We start from the raw sequence: 20,134 nt of genomic DNA, 5'->3' as shown, positions 1-20,134 counted from the left end.
GAGTTTAACGCCATTATACGTGGTAACAAAATGCTGAAACTGGTAGACAAAATTACCAACAATTGATCTTGACTTACACATTGTGCTAATAGTTTCAGCGTTTTGCCGCTACATGGCGTGGACGCTTAAAATTCATTCCGTCAAATCTCGAATCTCTAAGAAAGCGGTAGAGAGCGGTGTCTGTCTGCTACCAATGCTGAACGAAACCTTCTGTTTATAAATCTATAATTTGTTGACATACGAAATTACTCACATCTTCATTGCCAGTCGTATTAAGTCATTCATAGAACTGATGTCACGAACAATGTACGATGTCAGAAATATATTTCAGAAGATCGCTTCCCGGAAATGGACTTTTTAAATGTTGATAAGGTTAGAATGTAACACAAAACATTTTTAGTTCTATAATCTTACTAACGGTGTTTACGATATTTCATTATTTTGCGTATGTTTAACCACTGCGTACATAATTTGAACAAAAACAATACTAGTTTTAATTATTAACACTAAAACTACCGAATCAGAATCACTGGTTCTAGACTCTTTTATTTCACATTCATTGAAATTATAAAGATACATTTATAGAGAATTATTTATATATTAATTCATTTGTTTGAGTAAGAATTGTAATAAAAATTTCACGAAATTAGAATGAATACAGTATTGTTAATTTCACAAACCAATATGAAACAGATACTGTTTGTACTCGATAATCCTATTATTAATTATTTCTTATTCTTCAATTTAGGACAGAACAAAGATATAATGGATCGTGGCAAAGCAGGAATTGGTAGGGGTGCAAAGAGTAAAATTGCTCAACATCCTTCGGATTTATTTGCTCTTGGATCTAAAGGATCTCGCAATGAAACCTCGGACACTAAAAGACCAGGGGTTATTCACTCTAAACCAAGCACTAGTTCTTCTACTTCTGGTAATAATAAACCATTTAATACAATAATCTTGTCAGTAAAAATTAAATAGGACGTTCATTACACCTATGTATTATTTGCACATTATAGGTAATGATAGGAAGAAAGAAGCACCATCAGGATCACTTCAATCATTTCAATACATTCCACCAAAGAAACAGAAGCTTGCAACTCATGCTTCCCATCCGAGACCACCATTCTCAAGTGCGGAAGCTTGGGAACTGGTAGCAATAGACAGTGATCCTGCAGATTTTGTTCCAATGGTCTTAGAAGCTAATGACAATGATGAAGGTGACAAAGTTATAGGTATCATTTGTGGTGCCATAAAAGCTCTTAAAAACCAGAAATGGAAACCAGACACATTGATCTACATGGGATTATTGTATCTAGCAAAAATTCGCGCATCTATTTTTTCACACGATTGTATATTACACGCGCTATCATCTTTACTGAAACGAGACCAAGCACACAATTATAAATCCAAGGGAAACCCATTGGTTCCTGTACTTGCTGCGAACTTGTTAATGAAGGGATTTCATGATAAGAAAAATTGGCCAGAAATTTTCGTTAAGGTTGTTCACATATTTTATAGTACAGGACATTTCTTAAAAAATCTAATAATCAAATTTCATGTAATTCTTGTTTCTTTTTTACAGCTGTATATTGAGGATGCTCTTGGGGAGAGAGTGTGGATCGATCACGAAGAATGCAAGGGTTTTGTAGATAATATTTTAACAGGATTTAACACGCGACATCCACCAAAAAGTGTTTTACAACCGGAACTGTCTGTCTTAACACCGCGCGATTGTCACAGTCCTTCTACAATAGACGACGAAGATCCAAATTCCTCGTCAGCGCAATTTTCTGGCGACAAGGAGAAAATAGATTTTCCTGTGACTCCTAGATACACTCTTTGTATAGAAAATATAGAAGTCATTGTACTCGAAGCTATAAAGGAACAGTTGAATAGAAGACAACCAGAATCAATTACTAAAAACTTCTTGAGGCTACTGTCTTCAGCTTGTGGATTTGTAGAAATTCGAAATATAGCTGTTCCAAGATTGGAGATGTGGCTACATAATCCTAAACTGATGAGGCCTGCTCAGGAATTGCTAAGCTACATTTGTTATAATTGCACTTCTCACACTCAGAGGGACGTGGAAGTTATAAGTCAATTAGTCAAAATGAGATTGAAAACCAAAGCTGTAATTAATTTGTACTTGAACGGCGTGAAGGAGTTAATTGGTTTACATCCGGAGAATTTGGCAACTATTTTGAAACATACTATCTATAACGAATTATCCAACGCACGAAATCCAAATAATATGCCAATGTTGGGTGTAATGTTCCAAACATTGCCCGAACAATCGGCTAAACTGCTTGCAGAAATATTTCAAGATTTATTGATGAATCGAGAAGATTATTTGAGGCCTCTGCGTGCTTTGCTCAGAGAAATAGTGCGCGTCTGTAGACACGATATTAATTTAATTACTTTCGCCCGCACACTGATGGCCGAGAGACAGGACATAGCACAGCAGTTGCTCAACTTCGAGTTCAAGGAACGAGTTTTCATCTCCATCGCGGATCTATTATGCTTGTGTATGTTGCTAGCTATCAGTCCACAAGTGAAAGAAGCTGCAGCACTTGCACAAAGGGGCGATAAGAAGGATATAGCTTTGTTACATCAATTTCAAAACATGGTAGCGACGATTCAATTCGAAGCTGTAATGTGGTTGCAAAATCCGGCGCCGCAAATGTATGCTATCGGTAGGAACGAGCTTCTTCACGCTTTGCATAAAATTTTAATGCTTGAATCGCCAGAACAATACTACAAATTGGACAATTGGCCTCCCGAGTCGGATAGAGTGTTTTATTTGCGACTGATTTCTGATGTACCGCTGTTACAAAATACATTATTGAGATTATTAATAATTGGCAATTCGAAAGTAGGTGTTAGGATGTTGATATCTTATTTTTCTATAAATACAGAAATTGTAGATGTTTCATATTTTAGGATAATGGTATTACTCATTCTGAAACACTGGATTTGGTGGATCAACTGATACGAAGAGCAGCAGCTAATTCGTCTGAGAGTTTTCCAACTTTGCAAGCTGATAAACTGGATATAATTGAACTTATTTTCAATCTTTGTATTTATCAGCCTCCTGGAACCATAAACATACCCTCGAAGTACTTTAAATATTCTCAAGTCTAATATAATATGCATACATATCAACTTATCATTTACTTGTGTCATTTTTTGCAGTTACGTGCCACCAACACTGGCGATATCGAATTTGTACTGGAAAGGATGGATAATGTTATTGGTACTGGCTGCTCACAATCCATCTACTATTGGCGCTATTGCATGGAAGCGGTACCCCATTTTAAGAACTCTCATGGAAATGTGTATCACTAAGTGAGTTCATAATTCTCCTATTAGATAAATGTGTAGAGATTAAAAGACACTAAAATGTTAATATATTTTATAGCCATTTCTCGTATCCTCCGCCAACAATGGCTTTACCAGAAGTAATAGAGCAAGAGCGTTCCAAAGAATTACAAGTGGAAGCAATCGAGAAGCAAGAGATCCTCGAATATGAATCTCACTTGGCAGCTGCCTCGACGAAGATACAAATATCGGAGCAAAATAGTTTGCTATTGTCGCAGTTAATCACCATGGAACCGACCGGTATCGCAAGGAGACCGCCTCCAGCAGTATTAGAACAAATACAGTCGTTGAACGTGTCCCATAGATTAGGACATTTACTTTGCCGGTCCCGGAAACCAGATTTCTTGTTGGACATAATTCAAAGACAACAGCAAAGTTCCTCCCAGAGCATGCCTTGGTTGGCAGATCTTGTACAAAGTAGCGAAGGTTCCCTTAGTCAATTGCCCGTACAATGCCTTTGTGAGTTTTTGTTGTCTACTAGCACCCAAGCAGTGGAGAATCAACCGAGGCAACAACAATTGTTGGCTCATCTTCAGATGTTGTTGACCGATCCTGATCAAGACCGGCAACACGCTTATGAAGTGCTAGAATACTTTTTAAGAAGGCTGAGCAGCCAGCAGACTAATAGCCGGCTCCAAGCAATCACTGGTTTAAAAATGGTTTTAGGATCTATACCTACTGAAGATGAACCCATGGACATCGATGGAGAAAATGAGAAGTAATTTATTAATCTTGCAGCGGCACACTGTGATCTCTTTGTGTGCCTTTTTATGATTAAATATATATCTTCCATAAAATCTTCTTGCAGCTGCTAACTCGATCTCTATTTTCAGAGAGATTTGGCTTGTTCGCAAATTACCATCAATTCCGCACTTCTTATCAGTGCGAACCTTGGTCTCCACGGCCCTCCGTGGGGCTTGTCAAGTAGAAAACAATCCAGATCTTGTTCACGCATACATCTCGTACCTCGCAGCCCATACCACTGACGACGAGCTACCAGAATTAATAGATCTTGCTAACGAGATATCTCAGCTGGTAGTTGAGAGAAGTACAATTATAGCAGCCATTTTGCCTCAACCAGAATGCGACAATCCGCAGTCTAAGCAGACTCTGCACGCCTTCATGGCGATCTTCTGTAATTATTTAGAGAAAGCTCGGTCTCCTAGAAGAGAAGAGTATACCTGGTCAGAGAGTCAGGATCAGATTCTAGTACAATGGAGCACAGGACAAGAATGTACTATGCACATTCTCGTTGTGCATGCCATGATCATTCTGTTGACCTATGATTCATTCGACGATGACGTTTTATTTAATGTTCTCCTTGAAACTTGGTTCCCATTGAATGCAGAGCCCCCAAAAGCTTTCTTGGTTGATACTAGCGAAGAAGCTTTGCTGATACCAGATTGGTTGAAGTTGAGAATGATCAGGAGCAATGTTCCACGCCTCGTGGACGCTGCTTTGAAAGATTTAGAGCCTCAGCAGCTGGTTCTGTTTATTCAGAGTTTCGGAATTCCTGTGCCTTCAATGAGCAAGCTGCTTCACACCCTGGACGCAGGGGTGCAAATTGATCCCGATTCAGTTGGGGAAGCTGTGCTTGACAAAACGTACATGGCACAGTTAGTAGAAGTCCAACATAGGAGAGGAGCCACTGGTGGACTGGTGTTTGTACAAGTTCTGCAATTAATGGAGCCTCAATTGCCTGACGAGAATCCGGTGACTATAGGACAATTGCAGGAACCCTTGCCTCCTAGCGCTATGGTCCAGAAACAATCTGTCATTCAGTGTTCTGTTAAGACAGACGTTCCCCATTTGATCAACAGATTGTTCATAGAGAATATATCAATGAGCCAGAAGGTGGACGCATATCGTCGTTTGCATAAAACTTTGGCAAAGGACCTGCAGAAGTCTGCTAAAGAAAGCGGCGCAGTTGTGCTAGCTATACAACACATATGCAGCGTTCTAAGCTCGATGCAAGTGAAACAGTTCTTGGCCTCACTCGTTCACATGCCGCAATACTCGTGCACTTTAATGAGGATCATATTGCTTCCCTTGAAAAAATCTTCTACATCCAAACAGGTCGTAGAACTTGCTCGCAACATGTGTTTGAACTTGATACAACTGATAGGAGACGTGAAAGCGCCAGTTCTTTCTATTCTAAGAGACTTTGCTAATGTACAATTGACCAAGACACCAAAGAGCATGGAGCTAACCATACTGATGCAGACCCGTGACCTTGGATCCATTTTAGAGACAACGGATTCCGTGAACCTGGAAGCTGTGGGACGTAAATTGTTGGACATTTGTTTTAAACAACAACAGACTGATGTTCTTTTTGAAGCTATGGCGAGGTTGTTGGTGAATGATAGCAATGAGGGTGTTAGAAAGCCAAGAACAGGATTATTGATTGATTGGTTGGCTTCTGTGGAACCAGAATTGATTGGCACATGTCCCAATCTGCAAATGAAGCTTCTTTTCGGAAAGACGAAGATGCAAATGAAAGTTGACAATAATATAATTAGCTCGCATTCCTTTAGGCCCTATTTGTTGACTTTACTTACACACAGAGCAAGCTGGGCTACCTTGCACAAATGTGTTGGACATTTGTTAGATAAATGTGACGATGGGTAAGTTGTTAATTACTAATTCAAATAATTGTAAAATAATATCAAATAAACTGTAAAAATTGTAGGTACGATCCAACGGCTGTGTTAGATTTTCTATGGGCTTTAACGTGCAATCCGAAGCTGTGGCAAGGAAGAGATAAGTTTACGCCGAAGCACTATGTCCCCGAAGATATTTTGTTGCTGCACGAGAAACAGTTGTTGACGCTCGTAGCGTACATAGTTGCAGAAGCTGTTATTATTTGTAATTGCCACAGTAGAACCACTGCATTAGCTAGGATGGATTCTCGTCTGGACTTATTATTGCATTGTATCTCAACTGATGACCATTTGGTATCCAGTGTCGTGACATATTTGGCTGATAGTATGATGAATGATCCAGAGTATGTGATTCATTTTATCTATTAGTTCTATTTCTATTTTATACATTATAAGCAATTCTATATTATAATTTTTCAGCGTGGAGTCTGACATGGCACATCAATTCTTGTTACACATGTATATGAAGATACCAAAAGTGATCTGTTACTTGGATACCTTCCAAACGAAAAAGTTCGTTGAGGGCGCAAAAATCACTGCTTGGACGGGTTCCGTGTTGGACTGCATGAGCCATTCTTTGGTAACAGCCTTAGCAGCAACACCAAGACAAAAATCTTGGAACTCCAGGTCCCAGGAGTTCGAGATGTGTGCTAGAAAAATGGCTGCCGTTCATCCGATTCTAGTGTTGCGGCAGCTTCCAATGTTAGCATCATCTTTAATGGGCAGATGTTACTTAGATTTCGGTCAATTCAGATCCGGTCATCATTTGAATCTTTTCACACAAATAATGGGCCTGCTGGAATTATTGCAGCCGCATTTGTTTAGGGAAGAACATCGGGCTGCTTTAGAAGACACGTTAGAGAATTACTTTCAGTGCTTCCAGGTATTTTAGAACATCTGTACCGACTTGAATTTAGTAGAATGCGATACAAATACTATTGATTTATTCCATTCACAGAATTATGGACCCATAAAAGAGATCATACCACTCTTGAACAGATTCATCACATTATTGCAGTCATACATCTCTTACGATCCTCAAAGAGCATTGAAGTACTTGCAGAAGCATGCTCAGCCTCTTCAGTAAGTAATCTGTGCCTTCGGCTTCTCATACCAAATTTCAGACGTCAGCTTACACCTGCATGTAGTGAATTACAGGTACACTATCCAAATCTAGTTACACTTCGTACACTTGTATCAGGCATCCCAGTGCCAAGAGAAGGAGAAGATCTCGAGGAAGTTTTAATCACTGTACCTCCTACACCACCACCAGCAGAAACTATTATTCCCCAGCATTGGTCCTCGTTGCTGACTACTCTGAGCAAGCTGCATGGAGATGGTATACCGTCTTTTTATACTGTGGAGTGTCAATCTGAACTTCTATGAAAAAATTAATTGGAAAAAATGCATGTTTTCTCGTTCTAGACGTGTTCAATGCTCTTCAGGAAATAGAGCATTTATCCTCTCGAAAACCTTCAGTTCTGGAACCGATAACGGATAATATAACTGAATTACTGGTGTCTCCTCAGGGTAACATAAGGACTCTTGCTCACACTTTACTGGCAAGAGCACTGAAATATCGTCCAACAACAAATGCAAACATATTATCCGCCTTCCAGAGATGTTTGGACAGTCCTAGAGCTGATGTGTTAATGTCAGCTCTGGAAAAGTTGCCAGACATTGTGCTCTGTATGCAAGGTAAGCTTTCGTTTTTTGCAATTGAATTTTGGTTTCATTTGATGCACATCATCTTCTAATTAATCGTATTTTATTTCAGAACACGCTCTACCATTAATGCAGAAAGTGTTTGAATTAGGAGTGAATTCAAATGTGAATACTACACCATATATAAATAAAACCATTGCTCTGTTGAATACACAGCAAGGTTGTTAGTATCATGAAAATTGTAATTTTTATATTGTATAAAATAAAGCTAATAATTTTTAATAAAATGGTGTCATTGTACTTATTTTATTTTCTTTGAAGAATTGTAGGTACATTGTCTCGCGGAAGACATTAAAAACGGTAACAAATATCATGCTACATGTTATAAAAACGTACGGATCTGTACCTACAATTACAAGACTTTTTTCTTATGCTATAATGTACGTATAAATAATAGACATTATCTATATAAAATACTGGCGAATCACATAAAAGCTTCCGGTGGTACATTATTGACAGTGTACATATTCATAAATGTTGTAATAGCAGTCCTTATGTCCCAATTAGTTTCCTCTAGGTATTGGTGGCAAAATTTCATGTTCATTGTAGTCAATTCATGCAGAAATGTTAACAATTGTTCCTTCTCAGAGACACTGAAGACTACTGGATCAAATTTGGGTGCTGTTTTCAAGTCAAATTTCATCTCATTGCTTCCTATTGCTAAATTACTATTAGCAGGTGATCCATCAAGATAGTATTGATCATTAGTAATACAGTATTCATTGTCTTCCTTTTGCACGATAATGAAAGTCTTGTTGAAGAACATTGGTGGACATACAATTTCTCTGAAAGAGAACATGCCTTGGACAGAGATTGCTAGATGATTGTCTTCTTCATACAAAAAATCTATATGAAATGATTTAAAGTTGTGTATCGTGGGTGGTTGACTTCTCAGAGCAGAAATGATCTTTTCTGGGCCACGCAATAAAAATTCTTGACACTTTGCATAATCAACAAACTTCAATAAATTCCTGTTCGTAACAAACGTTTTAGTTACTTGTTTATGGACATAGTTTGTCAGTGGCCCAAGTGTCATAGAGTAAAGCGCATCCCTGTCATATAATCCATTCATCACATGTCTATCATCCTGATCGTACAACGTGAAATAGTGCTTCACAAATTGTTTAATCAGGCAAGTTTTTGATCCATCTCTCAGAAAATTGCTCTGTACATGAGGAATGAACTTCTGCTCTATATCTATGACTATTCCATCCAACTTCTGCAGATGGGGAAAAACATTTTTCACAGCTTGTACATAATCTTGGCATTTGCTATACTTTGTGCACAGTGGATTTCCATCCAGCCAGAGCTCACTTATCTTAAATTCACTGAAGTAACGTAGATAGTCCACATCGTCAATATAATTGTATCTCAGATCTAATTTAGTCAAGTGATAATTGAAAAATTTTTCAAACAAGATGATGGCTGTGATTTTATTATATTTTAAGCTCAGTTCTCGAATAGGTAGTCTTGAATCACGGTTTGTGTTCAAGATTCCCATTCTACTGCATCTTAAAACAAACTGTAATACTTTGGGTAAAGATATAGGGCAAAATATAGAACCCAATGATTTCTCATTCTCAAAGTCATCAAGATTCAATACTTTTTTTGTAGGCTCATATCTGTAATACAATGCTTGAGTAATAATCCTGTTAGGATTCAGTGATAATTCTTGGGAATCTGTGAATCCTAATACTATATCAATATGTAATTCTTGTCCATTCTGTAAACTCACGCATAGACCCTGTTTCACAAGTTGTTCTATAGCATTGGAGTTACATTTTGCCAAGAAATGACTTTTGTTTGGACCCTCTTCTTTGTACATAACAGGTAGTATAATCTCAGGATCGCAAGCAGTAATGATCTTTTTCAGAACTTCTGTCGGTTTATATTTTCCTATACCATAAAGAATAAATTTGTGCCATAGATCCTGACGAGCTGCTAGAGCTGATTCTTGACTGTTGAAGGATGGTTTAATGTGTGTCAAACGTACTGGTTCCCAACTGGTTCCTGGATTTTCAGTTACTTCTGTTTTTGCCATTATTCTTGACACAGTATATAACAAGTTCTCATAAAAAATAAATTATGTTAGATTAATAACACGAAATTAAATTACACAACTGAGAACTATTTTTTAATGACATCTTTTTAATGATATTTATGGACTACATAACAGATCATAACTTAAAAGGAGAAAAATTTTATGTAGAACCTGTTCACCAAAATTTGTGGTTAGAAGTTTAGTTGTGCATACATAACTCTATGTGATATGACTACAACCTACAACTACACATGTATTTCTAATTCATGTCATTTTAACTTCAGGAGCGTAATTAATGGAGATATCTTTCCTTCTTTTCTTTCAAACACGTGTTTACACAGAATCCTATCTACTGTTTATAAATACTTGCATCGAAAAATACAGAATGTTTATACTTAAATTTACTATTACAATCATCGATGGAATTGCTTCACCAACGTGACGTTTTTCACGCAATTAAATTGAATTGAAACTCTTTTTTCAAATAAACATAAGCATTGCAAAAAAATATTTTACATATTATTAATATATAACCATCAATTTCTACGATTACATTTAATTCAAAATTCTAACACGAAATACGTATTTTTCGTTCTACTTAAATTTCAAATTCCACTTGTATGAGACATCATCATTTTTACTCTAATTGAAAAAAGATTTTATCTTCTACGAATATAATAATAATTTTACTTTGAAATCAGTTTGATTTATCAGCGAGAGAGTTTCTTGCTAATTAATATTCCTACATGAAAGAATTAAACTTACTTTAATTAGTATGTACAGTAGAGTATGGATAATTCAAAGTATGTATCACAAATGCACGTAACACATCGATATTCAGATGGCAGCACGAGCATGATTCACAAGTGGGATGGGCGTTGGGGAAAAAGTTATTAAACACGTTAGATGATTGTTTGTAATTAATAGAATATTTTGATCGTCCAAATTATTTCATACTTAATGACAAAATGACAAAATTGTGGCACGCACTTTTATTCGTTTTTTATTTCTTGTTGCAAGGTAAGCTTTTAATGATTTTCAAAATTAATCTCGATTGTTTACAACATGCTACAATTTAAATTGAATTTCATTGGAAATAAAATTGAACTTCATTGCAATAAATAAATTTCATTCAGCATAAATATTATTTGCTGAAACGATAGCAAATTATTTAATAATATTACATATTTCATTACACCTAAAATATTGTTCAGCAACTACATTTGTTTTCCAGTCACAGACTCTCTTCAGGATTGTCAAATTCCTTCTGTCATAAGAGGATCATGGTTTTCATGGGAAAATGGCAGAAATACTTTAACAGAGATCAATGCTGAAACAATGACTGATCGTGGTTATTGTATAAGTATGCTTGAAGAGTATCATGTCAACTATACGTTTGTATTTCAAAATGATGAATGCTACCACTGTGTTAAATTGCTTGTTAGAACAGTGAATGTATTGGAGAAACTTGAAGGTACTAAGTTTAATAAAAATGTAATTAAATTACAATGCGATTTGATTAGCATAATTGTAAGAACAAAAGCTGTAAATAATATAATTTAATTTGTTTAATGCTTCAGCAAGCTGCGTAAATTTGCCCAATGGCATTGAGCCCACTGTAGAAAATGTATGTAAAGGTATACGACCCAATCAACAATTAATAACATTGTTCTCCGAAAATTATGTACCTGTGAACTGTAGATCATCTTTGGAAGGTGTTTGGCAATTTGCATATCAGGCAAGTATTTGATCAAAGAATGTAAAACAAATGATGAACCGAAGAATTAATTTTTCTATTATGTTTACAGAATCGATATAGATTTAGAGGAGAGTGTAATCATCCAGATGCTCATATTAAATCATGTCAAACTGCAGGCACACAGTTCTTAATTACCAATCAGAAATTTAATATAACTTATAAAAAGTGTCCTGGTATGAAGGATACTTTTGATGGAGGTAATATTATTTACTGTTCAAACTAAATAATAATAAAATCTCGCATTGTTTATACGTTATAAATGTTTCAGTGGTCGAGTATAGTTGCCTGGGCGACTGGTTTGTTGATAAAAACCACTTCTTCGCAGTTGCAAATACAAAAGAATCAAGAAAAGATGAAAAGTACAGATGTTTCTTAAAGAATCGAGACGATGATCTTTATATTGGAGTTTCTATTACAGCGGAATGTAATAAGTTGAAAACTGTTGAGAAAAGTCCCGAGCGTTTAAGAGTAACACCTGTTAAGGCGGAAGTAGTGGAACCGGGATGCAGATTACCGGAAGACATGAGCGGACATTGGATAAATACAGCTAATATTGATGCAGATATATTCATCAACGAAACGCACATCATTGAAACTTGGTATCCTGACGAGGGCCGTTACAGACGCACAATTTACGTGTGTCGAGAATCGAGAGACACTAGAGTGATGATGGCGAGATTAACCGTTGATGGATGGTACGAGTTGCATTACAAATAAACTCTACGCCTTCTGACACTATAATAATTTAATCAATTTCATTTTCAGTCAAAAAGATTATGTCTGCTTCGATTTCGTACGTCGACACCATAACATTATTAGGTACCGACGAGGTGTTGCAGTCATCAAGGACAATTTCCACACTGTCTGTTCCTGGGTACAATTCCCTAACAAAGAAGCATGGAAATATGATTTATTCCTGGGTTAGTATGACAAACAAATGATCTAAAATTTGGTTAATCATCTAATCAAATTTCAGCAAAGGATCCTGTACCGGTGCGATGTCCTGTGGCTGGCAAATATATGTTCCATCAAAAAGGAGATATCCTGTTCGAAACTAGAATTTTAGGTGGTGTGACGTTATCACCTCGTCCGAACATTTATTGCAAGCAAAATATTTCTGATCTTTCTGTATGCGATACTGATCAGAAGGAAATCGCCATTGATGAAACCTACTGCTTGTCCGTAGATCATTTAGGAAGACCTGTAGATATTTACAGTAAGTTTTACATTATTGTATTTTAAAGAAAAAAATCATTTTTTCTGTCATGTATTTTTTAAATACAGGTTTGCCCGATTATAAAATGAAATGCATCGGATTTTGGAAGGAGAATTTGAAATCATATTTGGTAACTTACGACGAGTTGGATCCGTTCAGTAAATACCGCTGTTGGGTTTATCAAAGAGCTGATTTGAATAAAGTGCTCATGTCTCAAGCTATTGGACCCTTCTGTGATCTTAAGCAAGATGTCACTAGTAGTAATTATACTGAGGGTGCTGCAGTTGCATTGGAAATGCAGGTAAACTATAATGCTTATCTCTATTATCCATTATATATAGATAGTATATACTTATAATTGTGTAATTTTGAATATAGGAGTACGAAAGAGAACGCGACCAATGTCCTATGTACTTTGACGATGGTAGCAATCCTTGGAAAGTAACAGAAAATTACATAAAGATATTCCATTATGGCAGTGGAGGTACAAAATATTCATATCCGTCCATTATAATGACTATTTCAGTTAGTGTAGTAACATTAACCAGATCTCGAATTTAGTCGATAACTTTGTTCACTTTTAATATATAATATCCGTCCATTTTATGTATATACACTTTGTTAGATTTGTATATTAGATTTTATACAACAGACTCGTGTAATGTACGTTAGAATACTACTTATGCATTATGATGTGACAATGTGAAAAACACATCGAGAAATCTGCCTTATTATATTTAAATGTTTAGCGTTACATTTGTTTATACAAATCAAACATATAACCATAAGACTTTGGTAGTCCATCCATTTTAAGATTAAAGATTTGATATTTATATTTTTTTATAAACATTTGCAATAAAGTACAATTTTATATAAGTGCAGATATTAATAACTTTAATAGTGTAATTATTTATGTATACATTATGTATATTTAAACAAAATGTTAATAAACTGAAACGTGCACTAACAGTTTACTTTGTCCAGCTGACTTTTGGTATGTCAAAGTGTTCCGTCAAGCTATCCAAATGTCTGTTAAATTCTTCTACTCGTTGTTTGTGGGTCATAGAGGCTTTCTGTTTGATCCTTTCAGTTTGCTGGAAATAATTATACAATGATATAATCCTCATTCTTTGAAAACTAAAGATTATCACTAAACAATTACTTGCCATTTTCTCTTGCATTTTTTGGAACGCTATTTCTGCCTTTGTTCTTTTGATTTCTGTCACTTTGGGTTTCTCTTCTTCTTCGATTTTCGATACTTCTACCAACTTTTTCTTTTTACCTTCTTTATTCTTTTTCCTAATTCGCAAAAGATAAATGTTTGTAATAATTATTATGAATACTTGGCGCTAATCGAATAGTTTTATTTCAGTCGTAAGTCATAATCAATTAGTTTAAAAACCAATTAAACTATTGATCATTTATTATGTTGTCAGACACATTCTCATGGAGCTTAGTTTTTCGGAGTTACCTGTCAAAACATCTACATAACCTAAAAATAAGAATGAAATCTGTCGTTTACATACTTTTTACTGATACCTTGATCATTTTTCAATTTTAATGCACCCTTGGCCGCATGTGCATAAGGATCGTCAGTTGAAGCAGGCATTTTAATTTTTAAAACACAATTGTCGTTTTTCTCATACACTTTGTCTTCCCCTGATGCACAATACGGAATATGCAAACACAAACAACATCGTATATCGAATCTCGATTTAACATATAATCGATTGCGTAATGACGTCTATACATCGACCAATCAGAAGTTAGAGTCGAATAGCAATCGATTTAAATTTTCAAATTCATTTAATTACAAATACTAAATCATCGATGATCAATCAGAAATTAAAAATATTAATCGTTTGACTTTAATTAAAATCATTAATTCAATTGATGATTAAATGAGTACCGTAGTTAATTGCAACCATGCATGAGCTAAATTAAAAACATAATCGTTAACCGTAAATCGTATTAAATATTACCGAACTCTGATTCGATCTGTGGTTTCAAATGGATAAAAATTTTTGTTAAATATTGTCGTTTTAAAAACATACAATATTTTATTTTTCTTTTCTTCAATGATTGTAGAAATTTCTTCAGAGACGATCCTCCATTTAAAAAATGGATTACATCATTTTATTCTTCTCATATTTATATATATATATATATACGTGTATATACATAACACAACTGTCATATTTTCCGAGGATCATAATAAATCGGTATAATATAGTTAATCATTCTCCATTAATTATACAAGTTTACTTAGCGTCATATTCGTGTACATATAGCGATCAAATGTACGTAATCTCTATGCCGTGACTTATTAATGGTAATTAAATATTTCCGAGAATGTGTACTATATGATAAAGTAATGTTATTTTGCGCCTGTATTCGTACTAGCTACCATTGTTTCTACGTTAACCGTTTAAATGCTATTTGCTCGTTTGATGGTTTTATGTATTAGAACAACAGCAGTGTTACTCGAACTGATCATCTAGAAACGCAATATAAAAAGGTATGTTCACTTATCCCTAAAAGTGCTCGCAAGGATGTATGTGTTCCGTTATCGTTCGCTCGAACATATTTGGCTTAAGCATAACTTCCTTGGTATCTTTTTTTCCACGACATTTTCTACGATCTTTTTCCTCTTTATACGCCTGAACGAAGGACAGCTAAAGCTTAGATTTCGAAAAGAACATTTTTCTACGATAATCGATCAATTCAGAATAAAATTGCCGAACACTTCCTCGCACGTTTGATCCCAATTCTGCTATCAATATCTTGGGTTTTCCGATAAGAATGTATAAGAACAGAAAATTTGTTACACGTATTAGCGAACACCACTTCTAGAATGTGCTATAAGCCACTGCAATGTAATATCAATATTGTCTTTTTCTTTGCACGAGATACTATAGCAACAGATTTCACGATCTTGAATAGCAGCTAAGTTCCTACAACAAGAAACACAATGTAATCAATTCGATTGTTTACGCATAGAGCATCTTTTATCAAAGTATATCTACATACATTCTTTCTATGAGTCCATTCTCATCTAAAGCATGAGCTAAATCCCTTTTGTTGCCGAGAACCAACACTGGAATACCAGCTAGCTGAGGTTTGTCCAACAGATTGTGTAGCTCGTTGCGACTTGCTTCTATTTTCTCAGGATCGGCTGCATCCACCATGTATACTATCGCGTTCACACCTCTACAGTATCGTTCCCACATAGACCTAAACCTTGGTTGACCTCCAATGTCCCATACCTTTATAGTGACATTGCCTTTCGTTATTTTGCGCATGTTGAACCCAACAGTAGGAATCATGTCCTCACTAAATTGCCCTGACTGCAAAAAAAACGTAAATATTATTCATTGCTATGATCTCATTCCTGTAGAGATATACATAGGATTGTCTCTATATAACATCTAAACTAAACATACAAACGAAATGTAACGATTCTACCGATTTCTTGCAAGTAATATAACAATAAAGTGATCGCTTCAAAATATAACTGATATCTAACATTTGTTAAATTTCTAAATAAAATAGATTTCCGCGTTGACCTTGAAACGAAAAAGGAAACCGTTCAGTTTGAATTCTCGCAAGAAACATCCTATTTAATGCGAAGGGTTGATTTAAGGGCGGGTACATTGACGGTTTACAACGACGTCAGTCGAGTTATTTCGAATGGAATATAAAACCTAACCAAACCGCCGTGCGTGTCTCTCGTCCAAGGGAAAGTTTCATATTTTCTCGTAATGAGAGACCGCAATTCTGCAATCTTTCGAATGAAAATTCTCGTGAATCGGATCGCGACAACGAACAGAATTTTTCGTACCGCAATAACATTTACGAAGGTAGTTTTCCCACTGTACTGCAAGCCGACGAGAGTGAGTTCCATCTCTTCTTTCCAGAAGAGGGACTTGAACCAGTCCAGGATCCGATTGATAAGCGCCAGCATTGTTTCGACGTTCGCGGGATATATCCAGCTCCGTCGACCGGATGTAGAAAATCAAAGGTTCACTTAAAGTACGCCGCTTACTGGCTTTGACATGTAGTCATTTGCACTCTTGGGTACGACGTCAGGATCCAAAGGTATGCGTGTACCGCGCTAGTCAGTGTCCGGCGCTGACTAATTCGCGCGGCACCCGGTGTTCTCGTTATGCCGCGAGATCCCGAGCCGAAATCCCACCGACTACCAAACCGATATCTCGCGCACAGAATCAACTTTATCGCAGTGAACACTTTACGCTCGCCAAGCGGTCTTGACAGTTCGGGCATTGACGTGCAGCAGAAGACGTTCCCAGCGGCTCTCAACCCGAGTTCCTCTACCTCGTCCGTTTCCTTAATAATTCAGCGGCGAACGAACATGGGCGACCTCTGGCTCGCCGTTCCAGGTGGATTCTAATCTAGACTGCGGATCTTCGTCCGTTTTTGCAGCAATTTCTGTCGAACAGGCGTCGATCAGTTCGCGAAAATAATTTTCGAAATGTTCAAAACATTTTATACCATACTTCTGCGCGATGGGAAGCTCGTTACATCAGGGAAGTATCTGTTGAATTCGGGGTGTGGGGGGAGGGTGTGGTGCACACAAGGACCAACAGTATTTCCGTACAAATGTATGCACCAAAATCGAACAATTTGTTTTCGAAGAATGTACACTAGTACGTGTATGCACGTATTCGGTCGGTCTTGAAAACAATCACCGAACGTCACGTGATTAATTTAATCGATTGATAAAATTCGTTTGTCATATAAATACGTAACGTAATAGCGATCACGGATTGAAATCGAATACTTTTAATTGTGTGAAATTTTTGGTTTGATTGAACATTGAACCATTCTTCTACTGTCAAACAAAATCCAAGTAGTTCGAAAGAATAACAATGTGGAAACGAATTGAATATTCTTTTTTCCTTAAAAAAAAGGAACTTCGTCGTGGAAGCTGCTATGAATTTTAATTAAATAGCATGAACGTGCATAAACATTCGTTGTCCTGTCTCTATCTCTTCTCCTAAGTCCATAAACGTTGCATCGTCCGATGCATCTTCTGATCGATTAAGACGACTATTCTCTAGTACATTCGTATGATCGCAGTAATAGCAATGACCGTCAGTAACACTGATCTTTCGATTACTCGTATTCATCAAAAACCTGACGTCGTATTACCATATTGAAAGTCAGTAATGACCGTTATTACAGGTGAGTTCGTCGCGGTAGATGACTCTCGACAAATTCAGGTTGCTACGAAACTATATTGTACGGCAGCGGTTGTCAACCTTCGATTTTGCGAATATACTACTTTACGATCTTGTTCTTCAATATTTATATATATATATATTGTTGTTATTATTGTTACAACTATCCCAAACGTTGAACCAGTTCTTTGCGGACCGAAATAAGCAACAATTGCTGGTGTTACAACTACCGACGTCCTGTTGTATGCGAAGTGCATTATCCAGCACGTTTATTGATCGTTCGAATATTCGACATTACGTACGTCGATTCAAATATTGCGATGTATCGATTGAGGACAATTGTTTCTGTATTTATAGAAGTCATCGACACACAACGTATTCTGCATATCGAAGAAATAAAAATATCCTTGCATATTTCCCTTGTCGCCCGTCCTAAATATCGTACAATTGTTTCATTATTTTTTCTGATTTTCAACTGACTGGTTGAGAGTCCTGCGGTTTTGTTCACTACTAATTTTTAGACAGTGACACTTCCTTATACATATGTATATTCAAAACACAATTGTGATATTGTTCTTTATCACAAAGGAATGCTCTGTGGCACAGTCCCGCGTTGTTCATATATTTCATTTTGTATATAATCTCCGTTTAACTTATGCAGATCCACCTTGCGATCTGCATTCTATTATCTTGTGTTTTTGTATCTTATCGGACACGCGACTGCTCTCAGTTCCATTTTAATTGTTAAATAACAGCTGTAAAAATTAATATCGTGTTGCACATAAATTATCATTTTTCGAACGCGAAAGTGACAAAGAGCAGGATAACGAACACAATGGGCATGAGAAAATACTATTGAAGTATAATTTGGTCGGCTGAGTCATGGATTGAACAACATGTTGATATTTATGTCTCCCTATCCTAGAGAAGGAAGTGAAATGATTCAAGAAGATAAATTAAATTATAGGCGTGATAACCCCTGAATGGTTATTTATGGGACCATTAGTCATCCAGCAGAGATAGGGAAAATAATGAAGTTTTGTAGGAACTGCATCAGAACAAACTTACTGTTAGTTTGTCTCTGATAAAGATGAAAGACATTTCTCGGGCATGCCAGCAGCGTTCTCATATCAATTAGTTCTCCGTTAGTACATTGTTCCAATAAGACGCAGCATAAGACTGAATCGCGACAGTTTCTAAAAAGTTAATCAATCATAGTCAATTTGGTTAAACTGGCATTGTGAAGTTCTTTTGACTAACTTAACCTAACACAGCCGGGCTAATTCTTCCTAAATCGACTCTATGCCTTTTTAACCTGTCACTCCTACATAGTTGTATTATAATAACGTATACAGAAAAAATATGTACATATTCTGAAAGTACTTATAGAAATATTCAGGAGATTCGCCTGGATATACGTCGTATTAAAATGTTCATTTATTATCGCAAATGTAAAGAAAAGATGATTTTTGTCGCATTTGCCAGTGTTGTCCATAGGAGACAAATCGATATCCTGTAAGAAAATGAAACAACACAAAATATATTTGATTAACATAATAGTTAAGTAGACTTTAAAGAGCAATTATGTTTGTTTCGCAATGTTGTCATTTGTTCTTTTGTATGACATCGATGCAGTAAATTCTACCGAACAGTTCTGTACTCTTACTTTATTTTATTATCCGCTGATTTTGTCATAATTAATGTTTTAAAATTAGGGCGACAGTAGTGCCTCTTGTGGAGAAAACATGAAGCTCCTTTCGGCGTTCGTACAGCGCCAATTAGTCCGGTGGCAAAACGCTGAAACTACTAGCCAAAATTGCCGACAGCTGATTTTGGCTAACAGTTTGAGCGTTTTGCCACTGGCCTAATTGGCGCTGTACGGACCTCGAACGGAGCTTCTAAAATTCGCCACAAGAGGCGCTATAGTCGCTAACGCTCAAACAGCAACTAATTCTTTCCAGACATTGTACTTTGTATTTGTAATAATAAATAAACTTCTGTTGCATGATGTAGATATAGGAAAATCTCCTCTGAATATTTCTCTATCGTTAGAATATTTTCGTAATCTTTAAATTGGCAGATTTATATTAGAAACAATCAATAATATCTTAGCATGTAAACAGATGCAACAATTTTTCCTGGACATATGTG

General features: G+C 36.2%; 5 protein-coding genes across 7 annotated transcripts; 2 read left to right on the top strand and 3 right to left on the bottom strand.

Annotated features, from left to right (window-relative positions):
* Positions 1–156: 156 nt before the first annotated feature.
* IntS1 (integrator complex subunit 1) lies at positions 157–7,993 on the top strand. 3 transcript variants are annotated; one of them, XM_033470401.2, is made up of 14 exons: positions 159–372; positions 749–931; positions 1,020–1,501; positions 1,586–2,875; positions 2,944–3,119; positions 3,196–3,348; positions 3,422–4,099; positions 4,215–6,005; positions 6,071–6,385; positions 6,462–6,924; positions 7,000–7,124; positions 7,190–7,380; positions 7,467–7,739; positions 7,819–7,993. In XM_033470401.2, the coding sequence occupies exons 2-14, from the start codon at positions 766–768 to the stop codon at positions 7,932–7,934; spliced, it is 6,219 nt and encodes a 2,072-aa protein (XP_033326292.1). In that variant the 5' UTR covers positions 159–372; positions 749–765; the 3' UTR covers positions 7,935–7,993. The 3 variants fall into 3 exon arrangements, with proteins under 3 accessions (XP_033326293.1, XP_033326294.1, XP_033326292.1); XM_033470403.2 differs by lacking the exon at positions 7,819–7,993 and having other exon boundaries at positions 158–372; positions 7,243–7,380; positions 7,467–7,606; XM_033470402.2 differs by lacking the exon at positions 7,819–7,993 and having other exon boundaries at positions 157–372; positions 7,243–7,550.
* Positions 7,994–7,996: 3 nt separating this feature from the next.
* LOC117220444 (nuclear RNA export factor 2) lies at positions 7,997–10,563 on the bottom strand. Its single transcript, XM_033470406.2, has one exon. It carries the CDS (start codon positions 9,805–9,807, stop codon positions 8,191–8,193), a length of 1,617 nt encoding a protein of 538 aa, XP_033326297.1. The 5' UTR covers positions 9,808–10,563; the 3' UTR covers positions 7,997–8,190.
* Positions 10,564–10,656: 93 nt separating this feature from the next.
* On the top strand, positions 10,657–13,751 carry udt (protein undicht). Its single transcript, XM_033470393.2, has 9 exons — positions 10,657–10,827; positions 11,042–11,281; positions 11,388–11,545; positions 11,616–11,763; positions 11,835–12,261; positions 12,332–12,486; positions 12,543–12,782; positions 12,851–13,083; positions 13,161–13,751. The coding sequence occupies exons 1-9, from the start codon at positions 10,776–10,778 to the stop codon at positions 13,341–13,343; spliced, it is 1,836 nt and encodes a 611-aa protein (XP_033326284.1). The 5' UTR covers positions 10,657–10,775; the 3' UTR covers positions 13,344–13,751.
* On the bottom strand, positions 13,497–14,441 carry LOC117220441 (protein FAM32A). The gene is made up of 3 exons (XM_033470400.2): positions 14,309–14,441; positions 13,949–14,081; positions 13,497–13,876 (listed from the first exon to the last, which is right to left on the bottom strand). Exons 1-3 carry the CDS (start codon positions 14,389–14,391, stop codon positions 13,754–13,756), a joined length of 339 nt encoding a protein of 112 aa, XP_033326291.1. The 5' UTR covers positions 14,392–14,441; the 3' UTR covers positions 13,497–13,753.
* Arl8 (ADP-ribosylation factor-like protein 8) lies at positions 14,308–19,813 on the bottom strand. Its single transcript, XM_033470399.2, has 4 exons — positions 19,052–19,813; positions 16,624–18,738; positions 15,813–16,129; positions 14,308–15,736 (listed from the first exon to the last, which is right to left on the bottom strand). Exons 2-4 carry the CDS (start codon positions 16,744–16,746, stop codon positions 15,616–15,618), a joined length of 561 nt encoding a protein of 186 aa, XP_033326290.1. The 5' UTR covers positions 16,747–18,738; positions 19,052–19,813; the 3' UTR covers positions 14,308–15,615.
* Positions 19,814–20,134: the final 321 nt, after the last annotated feature.

Source organism: Megalopta genalis, chromosome 5 (genome assembly GCF_051020955.1).
Source record: "Megalopta genalis isolate 19385.01 chromosome 5, iyMegGena1_principal, whole genome shotgun sequence".
Taxonomy (NCBI): domain Eukaryota; kingdom Metazoa; phylum Arthropoda; class Insecta; order Hymenoptera; family Halictidae; genus Megalopta; species Megalopta genalis.
The sequence above is the reverse complement of the archived record's forward strand: the minus strand, read 5'-3'. Positions and strand labels throughout refer to the sequence as shown.